This window comes from Chanos chanos, chromosome 1 (assembly GCF_902362185.1).
Source record: "Chanos chanos chromosome 1, fChaCha1.1, whole genome shotgun sequence".
Lineage (NCBI taxonomy): Eukaryota > Metazoa > Chordata > Actinopteri > Gonorynchiformes > Chanidae > Chanos > Chanos chanos.
The window spans coordinates 42,024,919-42,051,012 of NC_044495.1; the positions used below are offsets into that span (position 1 = coordinate 42,024,919).

At 39.6% G+C, this 26,094-nt stretch overlaps 1 protein-coding gene across 1 annotated transcript; it reads left to right on the forward strand.

The window, feature by feature from the left end:
* Nucleotides 1-117: 117 nt before the first annotated feature.
* Nucleotides 118-24,679, forward strand: LOC115829670 (antigen WC1.1-like). The gene is given in 21 exon segments (XM_030793871.1): nt 118-202; nt 822-1,136; nt 1,297-1,611; nt 1,735-2,067; nt 2,210-2,524; nt 2,845-3,147; nt 3,669-3,983; nt 15,999-16,310; nt 16,475-16,635; nt 17,088-17,262; nt 17,417-17,487; nt 17,489-17,732; nt 18,053-18,355; nt 20,205-20,357; nt 20,460-20,558; nt 21,283-21,345; nt 23,501-23,566; nt 23,707-23,784; nt 24,099-24,179; nt 24,284-24,361; nt 24,612-24,679. Coding segments are annotated over 21 exon segments (3,933 nt in total).
* Nucleotides 24,680-26,094: the final 1,415 nt, after the last annotated feature.

Here is a 26,094-nt window from a genome sequence, read left to right on the forward strand (position 1 = left end):
ATGCAAAAAAAAAAAGTCATTAAAAGTACTGATGTTCAATCATACTGTGTGTTTTGGAGCCATGTTGTGATGTAGTGACAAATACTCATGACATAAAACAACGGGAAAGAAACAGGCATGACCAAGATCATAGTGAGTACTGCTGATGCTGAGGAGGAGACAACTCCTAAAAGAGGAGCTGCTTCAGTAGTGTGGGGGCAGAGTGGCTACAAAGGCTTAGACTAAAAACAACCCAGAATAATTTGAAAAAAAAAAAACAATGCAAAAATATTGTGACTATAAACAAAACCAATTTATTTCATGAGAATGAGAATGAGGTGTATCAGAAATTGTATAAGGAGTTTGGGAGCCCAGCTGTTGTAAGGCCAAAGAGTTTGTCTGTTTGACAAAACAATAAAGCACTGGTAGTCAGCCAGACCACCATAGCTAGAGCACTGGTAAATTAGAGGCTTTAGAATGAAAGCATACATTATCAGCTACATTTTAGGTAGTTTGGGGCTCAGGACCCCACCATGTAGTGTTGCAATACAACATATAACAGAAGGCATTTTTTGAGTTGGTGGAAGGCTTTTGTTGGTTAAAAAAAAGACTGATAAGCTGTTCCCAACATCTGATTCCAGAATCATCCCCTGTAGAGAATCATGAAGGTCATTTTTGAAATTTTTATATGGTTGCTATAAATTGCATTTAAAAGAGAAGAAAATGAACACAAAGAAAATGAAAGTAGCTTTAAATTAATGTTAAATTCTACCAGATTGGTAAGAATGTAATGCTACATGAATGTATCTATAAACAAATTCTTCTGTCATTTGTATTCACAGGTCATAAGAAGCCCAGACTAGCTGGTGGTTCTAACCTGTGCTCTGGGAGAGTAGAAGTAGTTCATGGGAAGACCTGGGACACGGTGTGTGGTGGTGACTTTGACCTGCAGGATGCAGAGGTTGTGTGTCGAGAGCTGGGCTGTGGGGTTCCTGTAGAGGTGCTGGGAGCAGCTACTTTTGGCAAAGGGGAGGGTCAGGTGTGGTCAGAGGAGATTCAGTGTAGAGGCAATGAATCTCAGATTTTCTTCTGTCCTACATCATCTTCACAGAAACGGAACTGTTCCCATGACAATGATGTGGGACTTATATGTACAGGTGAGTTCAATACATAAACAACTGAACAACTGAATGTCTCATGCTTAATCTGCTGTATTACTAGATTAAGGAGTGGTCAGAATTTGACTCTGCAACAATGGAAACATTACAATTGCACAAACTTGCCAGTATGTGCATAACATAAAGCTTTTTCTGACAGCTTACACAGACTTCAGACTAGTGAACGGCTTTGACTCCTGCTCTGGTCGAGTGGAGCTACAGTACCTCAGTGAGTGGGGCACAGTGTGTGATGTATCATGGGATATCAGAGCCTCCAATGTTCTCTGTGGACAGCTGAGTTGTGGGAGTGCTGTGGCTATAGTGGGTGGAGACTGGTTTAGGGAGGGGAGTGGCCAAATATGGTCTGACGTGTTTGATTGCCAGGGGAACGAGACACGCCTCTCAGCATGTGTCATCTCTTCATGGAGTCGAGCTGCATGTTCTCATAGGCAGGATGCTGGAGTCATCTGCTCTAGTGAGTTTATATGAGTCACGTTCAGTTTAATACTGTAGCTCTGATAGTCACATGACATACAAGCACTGAGTACAATTTAGAAACATTTACCACATTTTGGTAAAGATCAGCTCTTCTCCTCAGGTTCCTCTATGTCTGTTCATTATGGACGAGCGCAGCTGACTGGGGAGAGGGAGTGTGAAGGAGAGGTGGAGGTTTACCTCCATGAGGTTTGGAGGAGAGTTCTTCTGGACTCCTGGAGTGTCACTGAAGCCTCTGTGGTCTGCAGACAGCTGGGCTGTGGCTCTGTGGTAAAGTTCTACGGTTCCTCTCCATCCAGCCCAGGGGCCAGTGATGAGTGTCTGACTGGTTTCCAGTGCTCTGGGACAGAAGCTCATCTGGGGAACTGCAGCTTTCCACAAACTACAAACTGCAGCTCCAGCCAACAGCTGTCAATCACCTGCACAGGTGAGTATTGTATGATCTGCACTGTCTGGACTGCCTTTGACATACAGGCAAACCTTGATCACTACAGCTTGCAAATTAATGTTTGCTGCAATTCAGAAGTATTCACCTCAAACCTTCAAGTATGTCAATCTTTCCATATTTCTGAACTTAGGCCACAGGTTCCTTAGACTGGTGGGTTCTGGTAGTGACTGTGCAGGGCGTCTGGAGGTTTTCCATGAGGGCACATGGGGAACAGTGTGTGATGACTCCTGGGATATTAAGGACGCCCAGGTTGCGTGCAGACAGCTCCAGTGTGGAGAGGCCCTCAGTGGCCCAGTTCCAGCCTGGTTTGGTCCTGGAACTGGACCCATATGGCTAGATGAGGTGGATTGTATGGGGAATGAATCGTCCCTGTGGAGCTGTTTGTCAGAGGGATGGGGACAACATGACTGTGGACACAAGGAGGATGTGGGAGTGCTTTGTTCAGGTATTCAGGAAACAGTCTTTAATATAGATTAATGGTAGTTTTCAAAGAAATTCCAATCTGTTATGATAAAAATGGCCACATTTTCGGTTTGATACCCTGTTTTCTTTATTTGGAAAGAAAAATCAGTTATTGTGTAAAAAGGAAATATATTTCCATTCACACTGACTGTTAAATGAAAATGACTGCAGTCAGCACTAATGTGGAAATAAACTGAAGAAAGTTACGTTTCACGTTGACATTTTGAGAAACCTGTTTAAAAATGACATTACACTCTGACTCAATCTTAAAACTGATTCTTTATTTCCTTCCTCTATTTTCAGACTTTAAAGAGATCAGACTGACTGAAGGCTGCTCTGGGAACCTGGAGGTTTTTTACAATGGAACCTGGGGTAATGTCTGTATGAACCAGATGGACTCAGACACAGTGTCTTTAATCTGCCAAGAGCTGAACTGTGGAAAGAGTGGCAGCGTAGATTTCACCGGTCCGAGAGTGTCTTCAGCTCCAAACTGGATTGATTTTATGAAATGTAGAAAACATGACATCGGTCTGTGGAACTGTCCATCTTCACCCTGGGGTCAGAATGAATGTAGTGATCAGAGGATAGCTCAGATTACCTGTTCAGGTAAATTCACTATTATATCAGTGGAAGAAAGATTTACCTCCATTATAAATTGGGGGGTGAGAAAGTGAGGAGTTTGTGTGTTTTCAAAGATTACGCATGGTTCCGATCCCACATAGATTATAACAGAATTCAGGTATAAAATATGAGGACACTGGGTTAGGGTGAGCTGATGCTGTTAGATGTTCATAAACATTTTTGATAAACTTGAAATGTAAAAATATGTGTTTTTTGTCCTGTAGACCAAAAACGTGTTCCGAGAAGTCATCTGATGTGTTCAGCATCTCCAAACCATAGACCATGTTCAGGTCAAAACACCATACGCTCATTCACATTAAATCTCTGTCCTCTATCTCTTGATAATATTTAATGCTTTGCAATGTCAGAGCTATTCATTTATTTTTCATAATTAAATCACTGATATTGTCCTTTTTATTTTGGCTGTGGTAAATTTCCAAACACTCCATTTCCTTGGTTTTTGCCAAAATCTGAAATACATTTTAAAATCTTAAATTGTTGTATAGACCATTTACCACTCAGACTGGAGGGAGGAGAGGACCAGTGCTCTGGGAGGCTGGAGGTTTATCATAACGGTATCTGGGGCTCAGTCTGTGATGATCTCTGGGACATTAGAGATGCTCAGGCGGTGTGCAGACAGCTGGGCTGTGGGCCGGCACTGAGGGCTGATGGGAATGCCGCCTTTGGTCGTGGAGAGGGAGCTGTGTGGCTGAGCAGGGTGGAGTGCAGAGGGAATGAGATCCACCTGTGGGACTGCTCTCTCTCCCTGAAGAACCATACTGACTGCTCCCATGAGGAAGATGCTGGGCTCACCTGTACAGGTATGAGTGGGCCAGTGGTTTCTGTGGCCGTTCTCAACTTTTCTAATGCATCCACACATTGACCTCACATACACTCAGTTCAGTTCAGCTCAAACACTGATGACTAACTGCTCTCTGACATTTTCACAGATCCATCTGCTCAACCAAAAACCTCCACAGGTACACTGTCCTTTTTCATCTTCAGTATTATTGGAGGACAACTGAACTGTTTAGAATCTAGCAGCAAATCTTAATTACAGAATAGTAAATTGTAATTGCCATTATGATAAAATAAATACATACAGTCTCTTATTGTTTGTGTGTATTTGTGTTTCTAGCTAAAACTATGTCATCTATGACCTCCTCAACATCACCAGGTAATGTGATTATCTATGTTCTCATGTCTATAAACATTACTTTTTAGAGTCTTAATCCATCGTAGTTGATTTAACTTCAATGAATCCTAGTGTGACTATAAGAGTGATCACACTTTTCTAGACCTGAATCTGACTTTAGTGATGGGGGCACTGGGTGGAAGTGAAAGAATGTGTCTGTAAGGTCCAGTGTGCTATAGTGTGATTTCTTTGTCCTCCAGTATCTACAACCAGACAGACCATTCATGTACAAACTCAGCCACCGGCCGATCTGCCCATTCCCACTGCGCTGTTCCTGGTTCTAGGAACACTGCTCCTACTGTTGCTGGTGCTTCTGGTTGTGCTGCTTTTTCAGAATAGAGCACTGAGGAGAGGTAGGTCAGATTTTGATGTCCAACTGCACTAATGAAGTTTCTTCTTAAGCCTGTTTTAAGCGTGAAACACAAGCCTGTGTTTTGCCGTCTTCTCTCACACAGCCCTCTCCAAGAACAGACACATGACTCTACCTGAGGTCATCTATGAGGAGCTTGATGAAAGAGTTGTTGTCTTCAGAACCACAGAGTTTGTTCAGAGGGGTGAGTGGACCTTATACACTCGATGCTCCTAAGACAGAAAGAAAAAGAGAGAGAGAAAGAGAGAGAGAGAGAGAGAGAGACAAACAGTGAGAGGTATAGATAGTGTCGGGCAGACACTGTGTGCAGCTTTCAGAGAGAAAAGGACATTTGTTAACCTTTAGTGTTCCTTAGTGTAAGAGCTGGATATTGTTAAAACGATTTTTGTTCATAGTGTTTTCGCTTTTGAATGGTGCCCTTTTTGTTGTGCTGCCTTGTCGAGGTGGGTGTCAGTTGTGGAGTTGGGGTTGGTGTGGATGCTGATTGGTTCGTGGTGGATCCCGTGGTGTGCATGTGTTGGGATTGGACTGGTAGGAAAGTAGGGACGCTGCTGCAGGGTGGATGTCCTTTGGACACGTGCATGCTTGGAGGCCTTTTGTCCGCCATCCGTAAATTTATTATGATCCTGAGATGTAAATATGATCACAACTGCAAGAACTGTAAAGGAAGAGTGATGTAACTGTTGAACGTGATTCTGTTTGTTTAATGAACCTGAAAATAAACGACGCCGACATTCACCCAGACCTGGTCGTGAGTAGCCTGCATCAGAGTGAATGATAAAAGTTATAGTGGATACTGATGCGAGTAATCGGGTCAAAATGAACCCTTTAACGTGCCCACGTGAAAGAAGGGGCTTAATTATAACAAAACACAGAACCGAAATTTTGCCACTATACTGAGTATTAAGTCTAATATTCACAATGAACCATTAACCAGCTTCTCCTCATACCATTGGCACAACAATAGATACAAATATTCAAAGTGTGAGTGTACTTGATAATAATATGTGTTTTTTGATTACTTCATTTGTCATGATTGTCCTGTTCTCCTCTAACAGGTCGCCTTCTCTCTGCAGGACAGAACTCTGGTTATGAGGATGTTGAGGACAACCTCTTCTCAGGTACCAGGGTCAGAGGGTCTCCACTTACTTTACACCCCCAAATTGACAGATTTAACCCCTCAACTAATGTTAACTTTCCTAATTGTTGTACTAGAATGTAATTCTGAGACATGATTAAAGAAAGCACACATATGAAAATACTCTGACGTCATTATTTTGAGAGATTTTTAAATTATTCCTGACTTTATTACAGTGACACAGAACTATATGATTTAATATGTTTTCTCTTTAGTTGAAGTTGAAGTTTATTATGGACTGAGCAATGAAAGACAACAAAGGAAGATATTAAAGATGCAAAGTTAACAAAACACAGGTGCAAACTAATTCATGCATGAACAAAACAAATTAATAAACAAAGTACTAAACACAAAAATCTATGTCGCCCTCTGGTGACCAGCAGAATGAACAACAGGGACCCTTATAACGAGCAGTCTGGTGAGGAACTTGTAAAAGGTAGTGTGTCGTTCATTTTAAGGGAAAGACAGTTTCTAGCTAATTCTAGCTATTTCAGCATGGTTTCCACATTATTGCTGGGAAGTGAAAAGGAGGTGTGGAACAGTTTGAGTTCAGTGTACAGTCCTTCCTCATTTACACTGTAGAATTTACACGCTCTTTTGAACACATGGTCAGCAGTTTCAGTTTTTTTGTGTCTGCTTGGTCCAGTGTGAGGGGAACTATCAGGGGGTGTAAACCAGATAGAACTGCATGTGTTGTGCTGTCCGCTTCCCTGTTAAACCATCTGTCCATTTCCGCCGTAATGACATCTAAAAAGATGTAGAACACCATCATCCTGTAATGTTCCTCCAGAGTAAGGGACTGATGACCCTCGGTTGATGATGCTGCATTGTATGTGTATCTTTCTAGAACCTTTCTCTGACTGACCTCAGGAACACAGTCCAGCATCTTAGTTCCTGCAGCCCTGCTTTTTTTCAAAAAGGACCTTGAAATTGTTAACTGCAGTGTTCTTACGTACTTCAGTTTTTGTAGTTCCTTTGATGATTCTGTATGACGATGCTGAGATTAGGGTTTAATAAACAATAAATCGGGACTATTCACTTAATCCCTCATTATTTTTTTCAAGCATTATTTCACATATATAATTTCCACCAGATATGTGAAGAGAATCTGTTGGACTGTTGCTCTTCTGACAGGTCCAGTCAAACAGGTGATAATTATGGTCTGTAAAGTCTGTCATTCATCTGAAATGATCACACTAACTATAGCTCCTTTCATATATGTAATTATACAAACAAATGTCGCATATGAAAATGTGACAGTAACTTTTCTCCTCCTGTCCTGTGTTTATCTGTCAGTGGTATTTTTGATTTGGCATCATGGGATACTTCAGAGTTAAGGGGGTTAAATATGAGATGCTGGAAAGAAGAAGGGGGGCATCCAATCTGAATATTTAAATATTTAAACAGAAATGTGAAAAAAGAAAAGGAGCTGACCTGTTTTACCTCCGTTGGATTAACCTAATCAGTCAATGAAAAAAAGCTACAGGCTGATGGATCTTGTAGGCCCAGGCCAAACTAACTCTGGTTATTTATTTTGTTTGCTGTATTGTGGTGTTGTTATTGCTATTTGTTTTTTTATTTGTTCATTTTTGATTGTTTTTTTATATGAACCTGGGTGTCTATAATTTTAATACCGATCACTTTGGTATGGGAAGAGCAGTGTATTTCTGGGACTTTGAATTGTGCCTATGGGTTTTATTGAGGGAATTATCGACAGGGTGAGATAAAGAAGCAGAGAGAGAGAGAAAGAGCGAGAGAGAGAGAGAGAGAGAGAGAGAGAGAGAGTCTGACTGTTTTACTGAGATAAACACAGTTGTTCAGTTCCATTAGGTGGTTGTTTAATTACAGGTATTAATCTGAATGTGTAAAGTTTGGCGTAACTTTGTTTTATGTAGGAAGTGTGACTACTAATACGTAAAGTTGTTTTACTGTTTCAGCAGAGGAAAAGGTGGAGTATTGTGATGAAGATGATGATATTTCTCTCTCTGTGTGTGTATGTGTTTGGACTGATCATCTTGTGACCTCATCTACTGTGTATTAAGTCAGATGTATGGAAATGCTGTGTAAAGGTGTCTTTGAGTGATGATTCTAAACTCTCTAAATGCTTTTATGTGTTTCAGAGGAGATGGTGACACAGGACTCTTCTGAGAACTATGATGATGTCATCAGTACAGGACAGAGTCCAGACAGTGTGACAGGTGAGTCTCTTGTGTTTAGATTCATCTGTTCTTTTTCTTCACTCATCACACAGAGTCATCACTAGCAAGGTGGCAGTGAATGAAAAGGTGTTGTATCTCTACAAATGATACTTTTGTTTATAACAGCTCTGTTTTTGTATCACTGGGTAATTATGAACTATCTCTCTCCATAAAACTATGATGATGTCAATGGTGCAGGACAGAATCCAAACTGTGTGACAGGTGTGCATCTCTCATCTTTAGATTGTTCAGGTTAAGTGTCATTATTGTTCTTTCACAGGACAGAGTTGAATTGTCGGTCTATGTGACTTTTGCAATCTTTTGGTCTCCCCGTCAATTAATAATCACAATTTGAGTGTGTGTGTATTTTTAAGTGGAGGAAAGTGTGGCAGAAGTTCTAGCTGAGAGTTATGATGATGTCATCACTGTAGAGAAGAATCCTGGGAGTGCTGTGGGTGAGTATTCTAGATGTCCATACTACACACAGTATTCTCATAATACAATATACACATATTATATTTACTATTTTAAGTAACCTGTCTTTGTGACTGCGTCAGACCTAATCAGTACTGAGGTGTCATTGGAGGACTATGATGACGTCATCACTTCAGGGCACGTTACAAGTGATTTGATTGGTGAGTTATGACTTTCTTTTTTTACGCTTGCTTGAGTCAGCAACACCGAAACCGCACTGATCACGTGACCACACCCAAAAAACGGAAATTATATGATAAATTTGACATTTACATTTTGGTTCACAGCATTTTTTGTCCGGTAAATTAAAATTACCATGTAAAAATTCGCCTTACTAAAAAATCTAAGGTGAAAAGTACAAAATAGTTACGTGCTGATCTGATTCTCGCAGCTGTGCCTGCAACAAATGTGTGAAAGCAACAACCAAAAAAATAAAAACCGGAAAATCTCTCTCTTTTGTTTACTATAATTCGAATAAAAATAAGTATCAACGAAAAAGGACTCTGATTGTTATGTACATAAACGTGTATTAACACAAATCAAATCAACACTCGCGTGTCATAACATAAGCAGAAACAAAGGTCGGAAAGCCGACTTTCAATAACAACAAAATAAACCAAACGCTACATTACAAATCATTCCCGGTGCCCAAAAGTCCAACTAGTCCCCACAGTTTATACAAACGAACGAAAAGTTCCTGCACATGAATAAAGTTACAACCCGAGAAAAACAAAAACAAAATTCTCTAATTTTGAGCTGAAAGGTGATCCGCCGCGGACTGTAAATCAGCAAAACCCACGCAACCTCACCACAATGACCCGTTCGGAATAGAAGGTCTTCCTCTTGAAATAATCCAGTGAGTTATACTCCGTAAAATCCACAACCAGAACGGTAAATGTAGACGCAACTCCTTGTAATCCCGTGCATCAAAGGTCTCCCAAACGTTGACTACTCACCTGTTCCCGCGGCCCATGAACAGGTGCTCACGTCACCTGCGTTCTCCCATTTTAACAAACGGGTGGAAATAAAAGTCCGTGTTAAAAACAGGCAGATGATAGACATTTACATCATTTAAAATTGGTAATAAAAAATAAACAACAAATAATATGTTTAATTTATCACGACATACCGTACACAAAAGTAGACTTAGGTAAGCATCACAACCTTAGCCAGTATAGCCATTGGAGTAAAGATACATGCTAACTCCACCATGTTAATCTTGTATTTAATGTAAATATGAGAAATTGGTTAGAATGGTGTGGATTACCACACCCAAAAAACGGAAATTATATGATAAGTTTGACATTTACATTTTGGTTCACAGCATTTTTTTTTTCTCTGGTAAATTCAAATTGCCTTAGCCAGTATAAATTCATTGGAGTAAACTTACATGCTAACTCCACCATGTTAATCTTACAACGTAAACGTGAGTTATTGGTTAGAATGCTGTGGATTATTGTTTCAGAAACAATTATAAAGGAACCACCAGAGGGTCATGATGATGTTATCATTAGTCAAAGTGAGTTTCAGAAAAATGTTTTTTTAACCTCCTCTAATGTTCTACACATCTAGAGAAACTAACCCAAGATATTTAATATCATTAGAATATCTTCCATGTTTGACATGTGTTTCAGTGGATGGAACAGATGAGTATGACGATGTGGAGATTATGGAAGAAAACCAAGAAAATCAGTTAGGCTCGTGAGTATGTCCCGACGGTTATCAAGCTTTCATAATTATGACAATTAAGACACAAACATGGGCTTTGAGATCTTCTATTCTCATAAAATACCAAACAGGCGATATCTACTATATAAAGTGATGTAAAAACATAACTGATGAATGACAAATATAAAATGATCATCTGTCCTTGCTCTGTTAGGGGAGGAATATGATGATGTGGAGGGAGAGACTCTCGAAAAACGAGGTGAACTTCCAGTTTCCTCCTCTGTGTATAAAAGTAAATAAATAAAATAAATAAATAAATAAAAACTTGTATTGTGAATTAAGATGTTTTAATGGTGGCGTGTGTGTCTTCACACTAACAGTAACTTTTTTGTCTTGATTTCAGTGAATAATTCTGAATGTTCTGTTTGTACTTGACTTTGGTGTTTAGAACTCTGTCATCTTTACCTCATCAGGACAGAACTGACTGGATGACAGAAAGCAGTATGACTGACATCATCAGTAAAATATGAATAAAGATGATAGAGTGGAGTATGAAATGAGGATGGGCAGATGGACGTCAAGCTTCCACGTATGATGTATGAATGTTTAGTGTTAATACATGGTTATTATATTCCAACCTTTTTCTTATCTAATATTCAATATACTTTTAGCTTTTATCCTTTTTTTACAGCACTTTATTTTACTTAGCATTTGGAAACAAACTCAGGGAAATAAAGTTATGGATACAATATATTTTAATTAATCAGAATAACAAAAAGAATCGTTAGCTAGTTATGGTGATTTTGTATTGGCCTCTTTGCTCCTGATGTAACCTTTCATTTTAAAATGTTAGATTAAGTTTTAAGGTTTGCCACCACATTTACATGCACCATTTGACCTGTTTATGCATCTCATGACAGCATTTTGTTATTTTTTATTGGACCTCATATTTTTCATTGAATCTGACTGTTGCTAGTTACCATAAGCTTTGTCTGACGGCTTGAACGCTATTCACTGACTAATCGAATGTATTAAAATCTCTTGAATGCACAGCGTTCTATAAACATATGCTTAAGTTTAAGTTTATTTCCTTTATTAATCCCACAAACGGGGAAATTCAACCTCTGCATTTTGACCAATTCAACGCAGTGAACACACAACACACACTATGAGCAGTGAGCAAATGAGCACACACAAGGAGGCAGTGAACACACATCCCTGGAGCAGTGGGCAGCCACACAATCGCAGCACACTGCCCTGCACACCTAAGGGTTAAGTGCCTTGTCCAAGGGCACTTCAGCCGTGAACACCTAAAGGGAGTTTTTGTTCTTCACTGTTCTACCCCTCCATTTCCTCTGGATTTGTATGTATTCTCATTCTGTTCAATAATCTGATGATTATACTCTGACTAGAAGGTTTGTTTCCACCTTTTGAGACCTAGATCCTGTCAAAATTCTTTTCTGTGTTGGTCTAAAGGGAGTTTTTCCTCTCCACTGTTACCTTCGGCTTGTTCCCTGGAGATTTCTAGCCCTGTACCCCATCATGTTGCTTTGGTAAAACGTCTGTTTTGACAGCTGTTGTTCAAATTGAAACGGCTTACATTGAACTGAATTGAGCTGAGCTGAACTCAGTTACAATCTCGTGGACAGGTGACATCCACTGGTCTAAGAACGGACACTTTTAACATGAAGATGAAAGCTCCAATCAATCCAGATTGCAATACACAAAATCTCTGTCTTGTATATCACACATCATATATTTATGTGTTTTTCAACAGAAGCTCTGACCCTACTCTGACCCTAACTGTCCCTAATACAATGACCTAAATAAATAATATCAGGATCTATCAAACAGCAATGACAAATCGACAGGACAGTAATAGATACACATGAAGCCCGATTTTCCCCATCTTTCCTTTGGAAAGACAATTTTAAAGATCCAGGTCTGCATTGAAAATGAAACGATAACATAATTGGCAGGCATTTAAGACAGCTGAGTGTTTTGTCAACTGTCTAGCTTGGTGCAGTGCAATTGGATTATTAAGACTAATAGGAACAAAGATGTGTCAGTTATGTCTTGAGGCAAACCTGTATCACAATCACTGTTTTATTTCAGAAACACCTGATTCATAAAATCTTTTATGTCTAACGTACAGGTGGATGCACAGAAGGTAGGGCGTTATTTTGCTGTCTTTATTATGAGAGCGCATACAGAGTACAAACGAGCCCAGGGACAGCGTGTAAAAACAGAAACTGAGAGGTGAAAAATAATGTGGCGAATAAAGCTGGTATCACGAGCGTACACGTTATGACTGAGCACAGACACGAGCGTCGCATTGAAGTCTCTCGCTGTCACCTTAATTTTGAGCCCTCCGCTCGAGTTTTCATCCGCAACGTCACCAGGATATATTATTGAAATATATATTATTATCATTATATAATATATTACTATGTATATTACTATATAATATATTATATAGTAATACAGACAGCAAAATAACGCCATACAGAAGGATATCTTACTGTCAGGAAAGTGGCCTTGTCTCCCCCTAGTGGACAAACTAATGGTAAAAATAATAGTGCCAAATAAAATACCTATGGAAATGTGAGACTCAAAGTGAAAAATGCCAAGACGAAACATGTCAGAGGAGGAATCCAGACTTAAGGCTTGTGGTACTTCACATGCAATATTGTCTCCAACACACAATTTTCTGTTTCAAAGCCTTCAATTTCAACTAAATGTTACTGGCGTAATCCTATGTATTCAGTGAATTAAACTTTAGTACATAAATGATGTGATATATTTGTATAAATTCTTAAGCAGTGAGGAAAATTTTACCAGATGTATGTATATGTCTGAATTTGCATTAAACATTCTAAAAATCAAGCATAATTTAATTAAATTTCTGTGCAGCTTTGGGTATTTTTTACTTTTTTGTTCATATGTTTTGTGTTCAGTGTTACTACAGAAATACATTAAATGGTTGTTTAAACCATAATGCTTAAACATTATGTAAACCTGTTCTATTTCTGTCTGTACAATTAACTGTGCGTGTTGGGTCTTTGATGTTGACAGTTGCTGAGCAGTGCCTCTCTTTCCTCTGCAGGTGGCACAGTTGACATCTATACAGTTGGTTACTTCCTCTCTGAAATGAACCTGCTTTTAGTTTTGTGACTGTCTCACTGCTCTGATGTGTCTTGTCTCTCCTCAGAGAGACGTGTCTACAGATAGGAGGAGGAGTTCTGTTCAACAGTTTTGGTGATATTTGGATATATTTGGGGAAAAAAACCCGACAGTGTTCTCTGATTTGTCAGGGTGTCTGTTTGATGATTTCCTTTAATGTCTCTAATAAGGCAATAGTGATTCTGATTGGCGGGTGTGGGGCGGGCTCTCTCTCTCTCTAGGGGGGCTGAGGGAACATAGTTACTTCAGTCAGTCTGAGAGAGCAGAGGAGAAGGTTGTGCTCTGTGTCAGGTTGTTCAAACAGAGTGTGGACTGGGACAGAGAGAGATGGAGAGCTGCCTGTGGGTGATTTTTCTGTCCTCCATGGTTCAGGTCATTATAGCAGGTAAGTGAAGTTTCAGGTCAAGGAGTCAGTAAATTATCACAAACATTGATGTAATCATCCTTTAAGTGCATTTGAACACAGAAACTATTTATTACTCAGAGGAGGAAAATGCATTTAAAATGATATTAGTAATATGATTGTGTTTTAATTTTGAATTTTCTTTACACTTTTAAAAATTTGCTTTATTTTCAAGTACACAAACCATAGATGATTTTCTCACTATGTCCATCATGCATTAATTAAGAATTATTAACAATCTCTCTCTCTCTCTCTCTCTCTCTCTCTCTCTGTCTCTCTCTCTTTCTCTCTCTCATATATATAGACAGTGTGAAGCTGGTGAATGGTGGAAGTCGCTGTGCTGGTAGAGTGGAGGTTCTTCATGAAGGACAGCGGGGGACGGTGTGTGATGGTGGCTGGGATATGGCTGATGCTGCAGTTGTATGTAGAGAGCTGGGCTGTGGAGAGGCTGTACAGGCTCTTGGTTATGGATATTTTGGAGAGGGATCAGGCCAAGTCCTGCTGGCCGGACTGGAGTGTAATGGGACAGGGTCTACGGTGAAAACCTGTGTCTCAGATCAGGAGTTTGCTCAGCGCTGTATACATGCTTGGGATGCTGCAGTCATCTGCTCAGGTAGGCTGCGCTAAACATCAGTCAAGACTCAATTTACTGAAGCGCCCATTCATGTACATCCGATTACACATTTCTCAAATAGTACTTTAATTCCTGTGTTTTAATGTAGACTTCCACTTGAATCAAACACTATGTTCAGTACATTTCTCTTATTTTGGTTTAATTAGTATTTGAAATTATCTTCACTCTCTTTTTCTCATTTTTTTTAGCTGAGAATGTGTGTGATTCTGTTTAGTATTGTAGAATACTCTATTTATTATGTAGTATATATTATAAGGTAGTATATATTATTCTTATATTTACATTTTGGTAGCCATATTGTGAAAGGGTTGTGAGTGTTTCAATCATTGTTATTAGAATAGAACTGACATAGCTTCAAGTTTCTATTGGCAGCAGAACAAATTGTGTTTATTAATGATTAACAGAAGTCATATTAATGTGTTTAAAATTGGCATCATTGTTTGTTTGCTTATTTGTTTGTTTGTTTTATCTATGCCCCCCCCTTCACATATAAAACCCAGAACACTGATTAATTTTTCTGACAATGGAGAATTTCTCTTTACACACGTGAAGCCAGAATGTGTGTGTGTCTGTCTGTGTGTGTGTGTGTGTGTGTGTGTGTGTGTGTGTGTGTGTGTGTTTGTGTGTGTGTGTGTTTGTGTGTGTGTGTGTGTGTGTTTGTGTGGGTGTTCATATATGACCTAAAAATCTGCTAACTATAAAATTATTAGAATACACAGAATCACATACACAGAAGAAGCAGCTTTGTGTTGAACAAAACATCCAATTGGATCATTTTTGCTCACGATGTTATTCATTTGCAATATGTTTTAGAGACAGCTGGTGTTCTTAAATAAAATACCAGGTTAAGTCTCTCTCTCTCTCTCTCTCTCTCTCTCTCTTTTTTTAATTTTATCTATTGAACAATGGTCATTCACAAAAATATATCAAAATCAGTCACTCTATACTATGTCAATACGAGGTTCAGGGGTAGAGAGGAAAACACACATACACACACATGCTTACAAATGCTCACACACACACATGGACACACACATACAAGGCTTTAAAGTTAAAGGTCTGAACCAAAGCACCAAACTCAGTCTTCCCACATCAGAAAAGTTCAGAACAGTAATGTGGTCCTCACAGCTTTGGAGTTTGTAGAGGATTTTAGAGTGTCCACACAGACACTCAGTTTATCACTGAGATATGGTATTTAGCAAGTAAAAAAATGTGATTTTCTACTAATCATTTTCCTTCATCTTCTTTATTCTTCAGCTCTTTAATGATCCAAGTCAAGGGGATGTCATGGGCCAGTGTTCTGTTCCTACACTTTAGACTTGCCTTTCTTGGAGCCTCCTTTTATCTTACTAAAGAATCAGATGATGATCTGTGTCACTGTATGAATAAATAAAAGTACAAATAATATATGACTGGGAGTCATAATTCGTTTGTGATTTTCCAAAAATTTAATTCTGATGACAAAAATTATTATGTCTAATTTTCTTTTCCATGAAGAAACACTCTTCCAAAAGAAGTCATTTGCAATGAATAAAAGGATTAAATGAAACCTTGCTGTTCTTCAAATCCACAGGTTATGTGACTAGGCTGTCTGATGGCTCTGACCTGTGTTCTGGGAGACTTGAGCTTTTCCGTGGAGAAGAATGGGTCACAGTGTGTGATGCAGACTTTGAGGTGCTGGATGCAGAGGTTGTGTGTCGAGAGCTGGGCTGTGGGGTTCCTGTAGAGGTGCTGGGAGCAGCTGCTTTTGGCAAAGGGGAGGGTCAGGTGTGGTCAGAGGAGATTCAGTGTAAAGGCGACGAATCTCATATTTTCTTCTGTCCGATGTCACCTTCACAGAGCCAGAACTGTTCCCATGACAACGACGTGGGACTTATATGTTCTGGTTAAGTAGATTTATATGGCCTCTGCTCTTGGATAACTTTCAGATTGTCCATTGATAATTCCTCATTTTTGCCTGTTCTTATTTATGAGCGATATTATGTGCTGCTTTATTGTCCTGTTTGTCAGAATGTATTTAACATCAACCTTTTTTACTTTTGTTCACAGCTTACACAGACTTCAGACTAGTGAACGGCTCTGACTCCTGCTGTGGTCGCGTGGAGCTACAGTACCTCAGTGAGTGGGGCACAGTGTGTGATGTATCATGGGATATCAGAGCCACCAGTGTCCTCTGTAGACAGCTGAGTTGTGGGAGTGCTGTGGCTATAGTGGGTGGTGACTGGTTTGGGGAGGGGAGTGGCCAAATATGGTCTGACGTGTTTGATTGCCATGGGAACGAGACACGCCTCTCAGCATGTGTCATCTCTTCATGGAGTCGAGCTGCATGTTCTCATAGGCAGGATGCTGGAGTCATCTGCTCTAGTGAGTTTATATGAGTCATGTTCAGTTTAATACTGTAGCTCTGATAGTCACATGACATACAAGCACTGAGTACAATTTAGAAACATTTACCAACAAATTAAATGCTCATACAGGGGATGATTTTGGTAAAGATCAGCTCTTCTCTTCAGATTCCTCTATGTCTGGTCATTATGGACGAGCGCGGCTGGCTGGAGAGAGGGAGTGTGAAGGAGAGGTGGAGGTTTACCTCCATGAGGTTTGGAGGAGAGTTCTCCTGGACTCCTGGAGTGTCACTGAAGCCTCTGTGGTCTGCAGACAGCTGGGCTGTGGCTCTGTGGTAAGGTTCTACGGCTCCTCTCCGTCCAGCCCAGGGGCCAGTGATGAGTGTCTGACTGGTTTCCAGTGCTCTGGGACAGAAGCTCATCTGGGGAACTGCAGCTTTCCACAGACTACACCCTGCAGCTCCAGCCAACAGCTGTCAATCATCTGCTCTGGTGACTATTATATGAACTGTAACTTTGGCCTTTGGTAGTTTGTAGGACTTTCAGACAACTTTTCACCAGCTGCCAGAAAATACTATTTATGAATATTCAGAAGCCTTTAGTTTATAGTTTAGAACATGCTGTATTCCCTTATTTCTGAACCCAGGTCACAGGTCCCTCAGACTGGTGGGTTCTGGTAGTGACTGTGCAGGGCGTCTGGAGGTTTTCCATGAAGGACTCATGGGGAACAGTGTGTGATGACTCCTGGGATATTAAGGATGCCCAGGTTGTGTGCAGACAGCTCCAGTGTGGAGAGGCTCTGAGTGGCCCAGTTCCAGCCTGGTTTGGTCCTGGAACTGGACCCATATGGCTAGATGAGGTGGACTGCATGGGGAACGAGACGTCCTTGTGGAGCTGTCTGTCAGAGGGATGGGGACGACATGACTGTGGACAAAAGGAGGACGTGGGAGTGTTGTGTTCAGGTATTCAAGACAGATTGATGGCATTCTTGCAGATTTTTTGCAGTTTCTAAGTTTATTACAGTTTTTTTTTATTTGTAACAGAAAAGGTGGTTATTTGGTTATTGTGAAGAAAGACAATATGAGGAATCTATCCACTCTGACTGTTAAATGAGAGTGTCTATATAGTTACCACTGATCTAGAACACCTCTTCAGACTGTTGGAAATGAACTGAGGGAAGTTCCGTGTGTCTTGTTGACTTTTCTACAACCCTATATAAAATTGACATTACAGTGTCACTCAGTCTTAAAACTGATTCTTTATTTCCTTCCTCTATTCTCAGAGTTTAAAGAGATCAGACTGACTGAAGGCTGCTCTGGTAACCTGGAGGTTTTTTACAATGGAACCTGGGGTAATGTCTGTATGAACCAGATGGACTCAGACACAGTGTCTTTCGTCTGCCAAGAGCTGAACTGTGGAAAGAGTGGCAGTGTGGACTGGGCCAGATCCAGAGTGAATTCGGCTCCAAACTGGATTGATGGTGTTAAATGCAGGAAACATGACATCAGTCTGTGGAACTGTCCATCTTCACCCTGGGGTCAGAATGAATGTAGTGATTTAGAAGTTGCACAAATTGACTGTTCAGGTGAGGCAACTGTAATTGTGACGTAACCATTACTCTTGTTTTTCATTTCATTTATTTATTTACTTAAAGCGTTTTAGGTTAGCAGTAATGCTGTGTTTCTCTGTTTTTGGGAAAAGTATTAAGGCACGTCTTGTGAAATATAAAAATAACAGGGTCATGTTTTTGAAAAATTGTAGATTTGCAGTTTTGGTAATTAACTCAGTTATGCTTTTCTATATATTTTTACTTTACTATTTTTATTTTATATAACAATGCTAAAAGGAATTGTGTTTTCCTTTCATGTATAGAGGATAAAAGCAAAACCCTAAGAAGCCACCTGTCATGTTCAGCATCTCCAAACCACAGAACATGTTCAGGTCAGAACACTATATTTCTGTCCTCTTTATATCTCTAAGTAATACTTGATGCCTTACAGTGTCACAGTTACTAATTTATTTTTCCTTATGGACTTGCTGATATTTTCCTTTTTATTTTGACCATGTTCAGGTCAAAACACTATACACTAATTTACATTAAATCTCTGTCCTCTATCTCTTGATAATATTTAATGCTTTGCAATGTCAGAGCTATTAATTTATTTTTCATTATTAAATCACTGATATTGTCCTTTTTATTTTGACTGTGGTAAATTTCCAAACACTCCATTTCCTTGGTTTTGCCAAAATCTGAACAAAATGTTTTAAAATCCTGAATTGTTGTATAGACCATTTACCACTCAGACTGGAGGGAGGAGAGGACCAGTGCTCTGGGAGGCTGGAGGTTTATCATAACGGTATCTGGGGCTCAGTCTGTGATGATCTCTGGGACATTAGAGATGCTCAGGTGGTGTGCAGACAGCTGGGCTGTGGGCCGGCACTGAGGGCTGATGGGAGTGCTGCCTTTGGTCGTGGAGAGGGAGCTGTGTGGTTGAGCAGGGTGGAGTGCAGAGGGAATGAGATCCACCTGTGGGACTGCTCTCTCTCCCTGAAGAACCACACTGACTGCTCCCATGAGGAAGATGCTGGGCTCACCTGTACAGGTATGAGTGGGCCAGTGGTTTCTGTGGCCGTTCTCAACTTTTCTAATGTATCCACACATTGACCTCACATACACTCAGTTCAGTTCAGCTCAAACACTGATGACTAACTGCTCTCTGACATTTTCACAGATCCATCTGCTCAACCAAAAACCTCCACAGGTACACTGTCCTTTTTCATCTTCAGTATTATTGGAGGACAACTGAACTGTTTAGAATCTAGCAGCAAATCTTAATTACAGAATATAAAATTATTAATAATATTATAGCGCAATGAATATAAACAGTGACTTATTGTTTGTTTGTATTTGTGTTTCAAGGGAAACCTACATCATCGCCAACCTTCTCAACAGTGTCAGGTAGAATGACCATCTGTGTGGTGTCATGTCTGTAACCAATACTTTTTAGAGTCTCAGTCAGAAGGTTTCTTATTTTCAGTGACCAAGTGTCGTTGCATATGACAGGTGTCTGTGTTTTATGTATATTTTAGACTAAATCATATTTTGACTCCTCTGGACGACTAAATATGTCTCTGTATGCCTGTAAGAGTGGTCACAGTAGATGCCTTGAGATCAATGAAACTTAATGTGACTATATATAAGAGTGATCATACTTTTCCAGACCTGAATCTCACTTTATCAAAGTGTCTGTGTGTGTGTGTGTGTTTGCGTGTGTGTGTGTGCACGTGTGTGTTTGTGTGTGTCTGTGTGTCGGTATGTCTGTATGTCTGTGTGTCTGTGTGTCTGTGTGGGTGGGTCGGGGGGCACTGGGTGGAAGTGAAAGAATGTGTCTGTAAGGTCCAGTGTGCTATAGTGTGATTTCTTTGTCCTCCAGTATCTACAACCAGACAGACCATTCATGTACAAACTCAACCACTGGCCGATCTGTCCATTCCCACTGCGCTGTTCCTGGTTCTAGGAACACTGCTCCTACTGTTGCTGGTGCTTCTGGTTGTGCTGCTTTGTCAGAATAGAGCATTGAGGAGAGGTAGGTCAGATCTTGAGGTCTAACTGCAACAGTGAAGTTTCTTCTTAAGTCTGTTTTAAATGTAAAACATGAGCCTGTGTTTTCCTGTCTCCTCTCACACAGCCCTCTCCAAGAGGAGACACATAACTCTGCATGAGGTCGTCTATGAGGAGATTGATCACAGACTCATCACTGAGAGAACCACAGACTCTGTTCAGAGGGGTGAGTGGACCTTATAATGGATGTGTCAGAGAGAGCGAGAGAGAGAGAGAGAGAGTGTGTGTGAGAGAGAGTGAGAGAGAGAGAGAGAGAGAGAGAAATTAAAATCATTTAATTGTGGAGCTATAAGAATTTTCATGGGAATAAAAAAAAATCTTGAAACAGTGCCTAGGAGTGTGATATTTTACTATCGGTTATATGTGAATGTAGTCAGTGTAAACTGTGGTGCAGAAGTGTGTTTACTTGTGTGCTGTATGTATGTTGATGATAAGAATCTACATACAGGATGTGCTTTAATGTGCATGTGTATGTGTGAGATGAGTGCAGGAGGTGTACTGGTGAGCCCAAGATTATGTGTGGGAGTACAAGAGAGAGTTGGAGAGAGAGATATGCAACACAGGGGTAGGGGCAGAAAGAGATTTGGGGGATACATGAGCGAGAGAGTTAAAAAATAGAGTCACAGGTGCAATATCTAAGATGAGCAGGATGTGAATGAGAGTGAGTGTGTGTCTGTGTGTGTATAAGAGAGAGACAGAGAGAGACAGACAGAGAGAGAGAGAGTGGGATGTATAGCTGAACCCAAGATTGTGTGAATATATGTGTGAATATATCGTGTGTGTGTGTGTGTGTGTGTGTGCGTGTGTGTGTGTGCGCATGTGTGCACGGATGCATGTGTTTGTATTATTTCATGAATTCATGTCATGATTGTGCTGTTCTCCTCTAACAGGTCGCCTCCTCTCTGAAGGACAGAACTCTGGTTATGAGGATGTAGAGGACGACCTCTTCTCAGGTACCAGGGTCAAAGGGTCTCCACTTAATAATTCTTACACTGGTATGTGATGTTCAGAGATGAAGCAGGAAAACATGGAACTGAAAAACAGAGCTTCAGCAATAATTATTTCAACGTTTCAATCAATTACCTGAAATTTTATGGCCTAAATCTTTGCTCATATGTCTCAAATCTGTTTTTTTTTCACGACAGCATGAACAGCACAAATCACAAGGAATTAGATCTTTTCAATTCCGATTTAGGACACTTTCATATGTGTTTCTAAATTGGATACAGGTTTTTTGCAATGCGAGCGCAGTCTGAACAGTCATATCAGAATTCAAGTGACTTTCACGTCACACATAGCATTACTCCTGCGCTGGCAGGAGTCACTCGTTGAAAACAAATATGGAAGACAGCTGTGATGGAGGTAGTCAATGGAGGGATAGAGAGGTGTTAGACCTCATAAGTATTTGGGGTGATACCTCTGTATCATTTGCTCATGAATTCGGTCTGTTTCTACAAGGTCTACAGTCTGTTATCTCGGCATAACAGGCCAATGCTATGAATAACAGGCCGTTGCTATGGACTATTTTTAGCAGAAGCAATAAAATAATTTTTACATCAATAAAATCATTTTTAAATCAATATCTTTTTGTCAAATTATTGATTTCTTTAGTAAGTAGCCATGTACTAAGCGGGATAATGTCCGCTTCGTGTCAGGGTCCTGCATCACCTTGTCGGGCCTTATTTCGCGAATCGCTAGCTCGATGTACATTATCCCTTACTTTGTGCATGTGGGTCAGTTCAGGACCGTGACCAGTTCACACTGGAATCTGATACTGGTCACATTTTAAAATATGTGAACAGCCAAACAAGAACATTGGATCTGAGTAGTAAATCTGAATTGAGCACTTGGCTTGAAGTGTGAACACAGCTTTCGCCGTGATTTTGACATTGCAGGTGAGCCGTGCTGAAATGTTCTCTTTTCTGAAAGAAAATGTCGATTACTGAACAAAAGGCGACAACAATAAAGTATCACCAGCATTTACATTTACACTTCCCACACTAGTTGCTAGACATAACAATGAAGTATGTTTTTCTTCCTTATCATAAAATTATAAAGTGTAAAAACATTTATATACCAGTAAATACAGTGTTTTTGTCCTGCGTGTGAGAATGAGGAAGGGTGCAAAATTCATTCTAGTGCAGCTCCTCTGCGACACCAATCATAATTAGCCTATTATACGATTTACAGCCGAAGCAAAATATTGTGACTGACCTCAGAACTGGTGCAGGGCCCGATCATTGGTAATTTTTTTGAGACCAGTACTGGTAATTGCAGACTGGTACTGGTGATCAGTACCTAGATAAACCAGTTTGATGCCACTTATGAACACATATTTGCTTTGAGGGTCTTTAATTGAGGGTGGGTCATTCAATTTATCACCAAGGTAGCGATACACTTTATGATAGCCTACACTTAGAAATCTGGAAAGCCTTTTTTAAACTGTGAATCAAAGCAGACTCTCCAGTTTGTCAAGTGTTGTTCATCTGTAGGCCCACAGAAGCGTTTTTGGTCAAACATATGATGAATACCGGTGTTACGTCCCACTTAAGGTGTTTAATGGTTCGTCCTTTAGGGCCATCTGCTGGGAGACACATGTGTAGAAATGATTGACCTGACATAAGTGCCCATTTCTGATTCAGGCAGTTTTTCATTTAAAAAAATCATCCAAACTGTTGATCAGTTTAGGTCCTTTCACTTGCTTAGGTTATTTACTTAAGCTATCTTTGCCTTTTTAAAGGCATTTGTTTATTGTATATGTAATAACAAACAACCACGAGCCCTCTTAAAATCACAAACCACTAATAATCATAATCTAAAGATTTTCTCCAGAGTGTGTGAAGAGAATCTGTGCATGTCCTTGTTGGACTATCACACTTTTGTGTGAGTTTTATCTGGAGAATTCCTCAAAGAGGGAGAGGGAATATATGTTACTCATACTATTTTATGTAGCTTTCTTGATTAAACTCTATCAGTTATGATTATTTCATCACACATATGACTTTGAATGTGCTGAATCCTGTAAGTTTACTGTAATATTATAATCTAATGAAGTGTGAAAGTGGAAGTGTGACTGGTGACACATAAAGTGTGTGTTTATTGTTTCAGCAGAGTCTCTGACAGAGGAAAAGGTGGAGTATTATGATGATGTGAAGACTACTAATGACCTGACAGGTGAGTGTGTGTGTGTGTTTCGTCATCTACTAATTTACACATCCATTGCTTTATTTTTTTTAAATCAGATGTATGGAAATGCTGTGTAAAGGTGTCTTTGAGTGATGATTCTAAAGTCCCTCTGCTTTTATGTGTTTCAGAGGAGATGGTGACACAGGACTCTCCTGAGAACTATGATGATGTCATCAGTACAGGGCAGAGTCCAGACAGTGTGATAGGTGTGTATCTCTTGTCTTTGGATTAATCTGAATCTCTAGCACTGTAGCAGCAAAAAGAACATCCAGTGCTGTTTTTTGTTATTGTTTTTTTTAAATGAGGACTAATGAACATTCAGTGAACCACCTTTTATCCCCTTTTTTTCTCACTCAGTAAACACCATTCCACTGTATATGGTACAGCCTTAAGGGCACGACGTTAGAGTGTTTTTCCCTTACCTGGACTCCAGCTTTGAGCTACGTCAGTTGTAAATATAATGTAATACGTGTGTGTGTGCATGCATGTGTGTGTGTGTGTGTGTGTGTCTGTTTTGAAGTAGAGGAAATTGTGGCAGAACTCCCAGCAGAGAGCTATGATGATGTCATCACTGTAGGGGAGAATCCTGAGATTGTTGTGGGTAAGTATTCTGGATGTCCATATTACACACAGTACCTCCATAATGCAATATGCACATATATTATGTTTACTATATTAAGCAATCTATCTTTGTGACTGTGTCAGATCTAATCAGTTCAGAGGTGTCACTGGAAGACTGTGATGATAGCATCACATCAGGGCATGTTCCAAGTGATTTGATTGGTGAGTTATGACCTTTCTGAATATCATTTCAGTCAGCCACACTGACACTGTACTGATTACATGCCCACACCCACAATATTAGTTCCTAAAGGAAATCCACAAGATTTTACATTTATGAACAAATTGGTTTCACAGTATTTTTCTCCTCATCAGTTCTAATTACATCTGCCAATATAAAGTCAGTGCAGTGCACTTTCACCAAGGTGCTGAATCTCTTTAGAATATCAAACGTCTGTGTGACGTGTTTGAGTGGATGGAGTGGATGAGTATGATGGTGTGGAGATTGTGGATGAAAAACAAGAGAAGCAGTTAGATTAGTAAGTGTGACCCAGCAGTTATCAATCATTTCACGATTATGAATATTAAGACACAGACATGGGATTTCAGATTTTCTGTTGTCATAAAAGGATGACGTCTACTGTATAAAGTGGTATAAAAACAGTTCTGATAATGTTATTTGTACCAAATGAAAAACTATAATATCTCCCAGCACCATTAGAAGTGGAATATGATGATGTGGAGATTGAGACTCTCAAAGAAAGAGGGGAAATATAACCTTTTTGGAAACTTCATCCTCCCTCTCTGTACGTATAGCCAAAATCTTACAATGCACTTTCCTATTTCAGTGGTAGAAAGTGTGTCATTACACAAACAGTAACATTTTTTAGCTTTTTTTTTTTTCAAAATGTTTTTGTATTTCAGTCAATGATTTTAAATGCTGCGTTTGTGACTGGCTTTGGTATTTTGAACTTTTATTTTCACCTCATCAGGACAGAAGTGACTGAGTGACAGAAAGCAGTATGACTGACATCATCAGTAAAATATGAATAAAGATGATAGAGTGGAGTATGAAATGAGGATGGGCAGATGGATGACAAGTTCCCACATATGGAATATTAATTATCAGTGTCAATACATGGTTATAATATTCCAACCTTTTTCTGATCTTATGTTCAATAGACTTTTAATGTTTACTTAATAAAGAGATTTATTTTATGCAAAATCGTATCACAAACTCAGGGATATCCAGTTGTGGTGAATTTTTTTGGCAAGTATATTCATTTTGAGTAATTTTTCTCTTGGTTTTCTGTATTTCTCTGTTGCTGGGGTTTTTATTTTTTATAATAACTTGTCATAATAACTAACGTTCATATAAGAGCACTTTGTACATTTCATTTTGACATTTTCCCTCAATATTCATGCATTGCCTTGTCTACAAGAGGTTCATCATATTTCTGTGTCACCTTAAAGCTTCTATGCTATTGGTTCACATCACAGCTTTTAATAAGAATGTATGAAAATGCTTTGAATGTACAGTATTCAATAAAGACATTAATATAAGTTTACTGGCATTTCCTCTTTATTCCCATATGACATCATATGCAGTCTTCTTTAAGAGTGATTTATTCTGTTCAGTTCTGTCCAGATACAGACATGTAAGATCTGGGTTAACACCACATTTCTTTCACTCACTCATTCATTCACTGGTACACACACACATTCATTTACATACATAGTCTGAATTATTCACACGCACATGTACTTGTGCAAAAAGGCCTAGAATTTCACTCATACACACACATTCACTCACACACATAGGCCTACAACTTCATTCACGCACACAGAGATAAAAAACCCATAAAAAACTGTGAGGCTGGTGGAGCCAAATGGCAGTCCTGATGCTGAGCTTTCTGCTCTGAACCAAAAACCACAAAGAGTTACAGGTGCAGCAG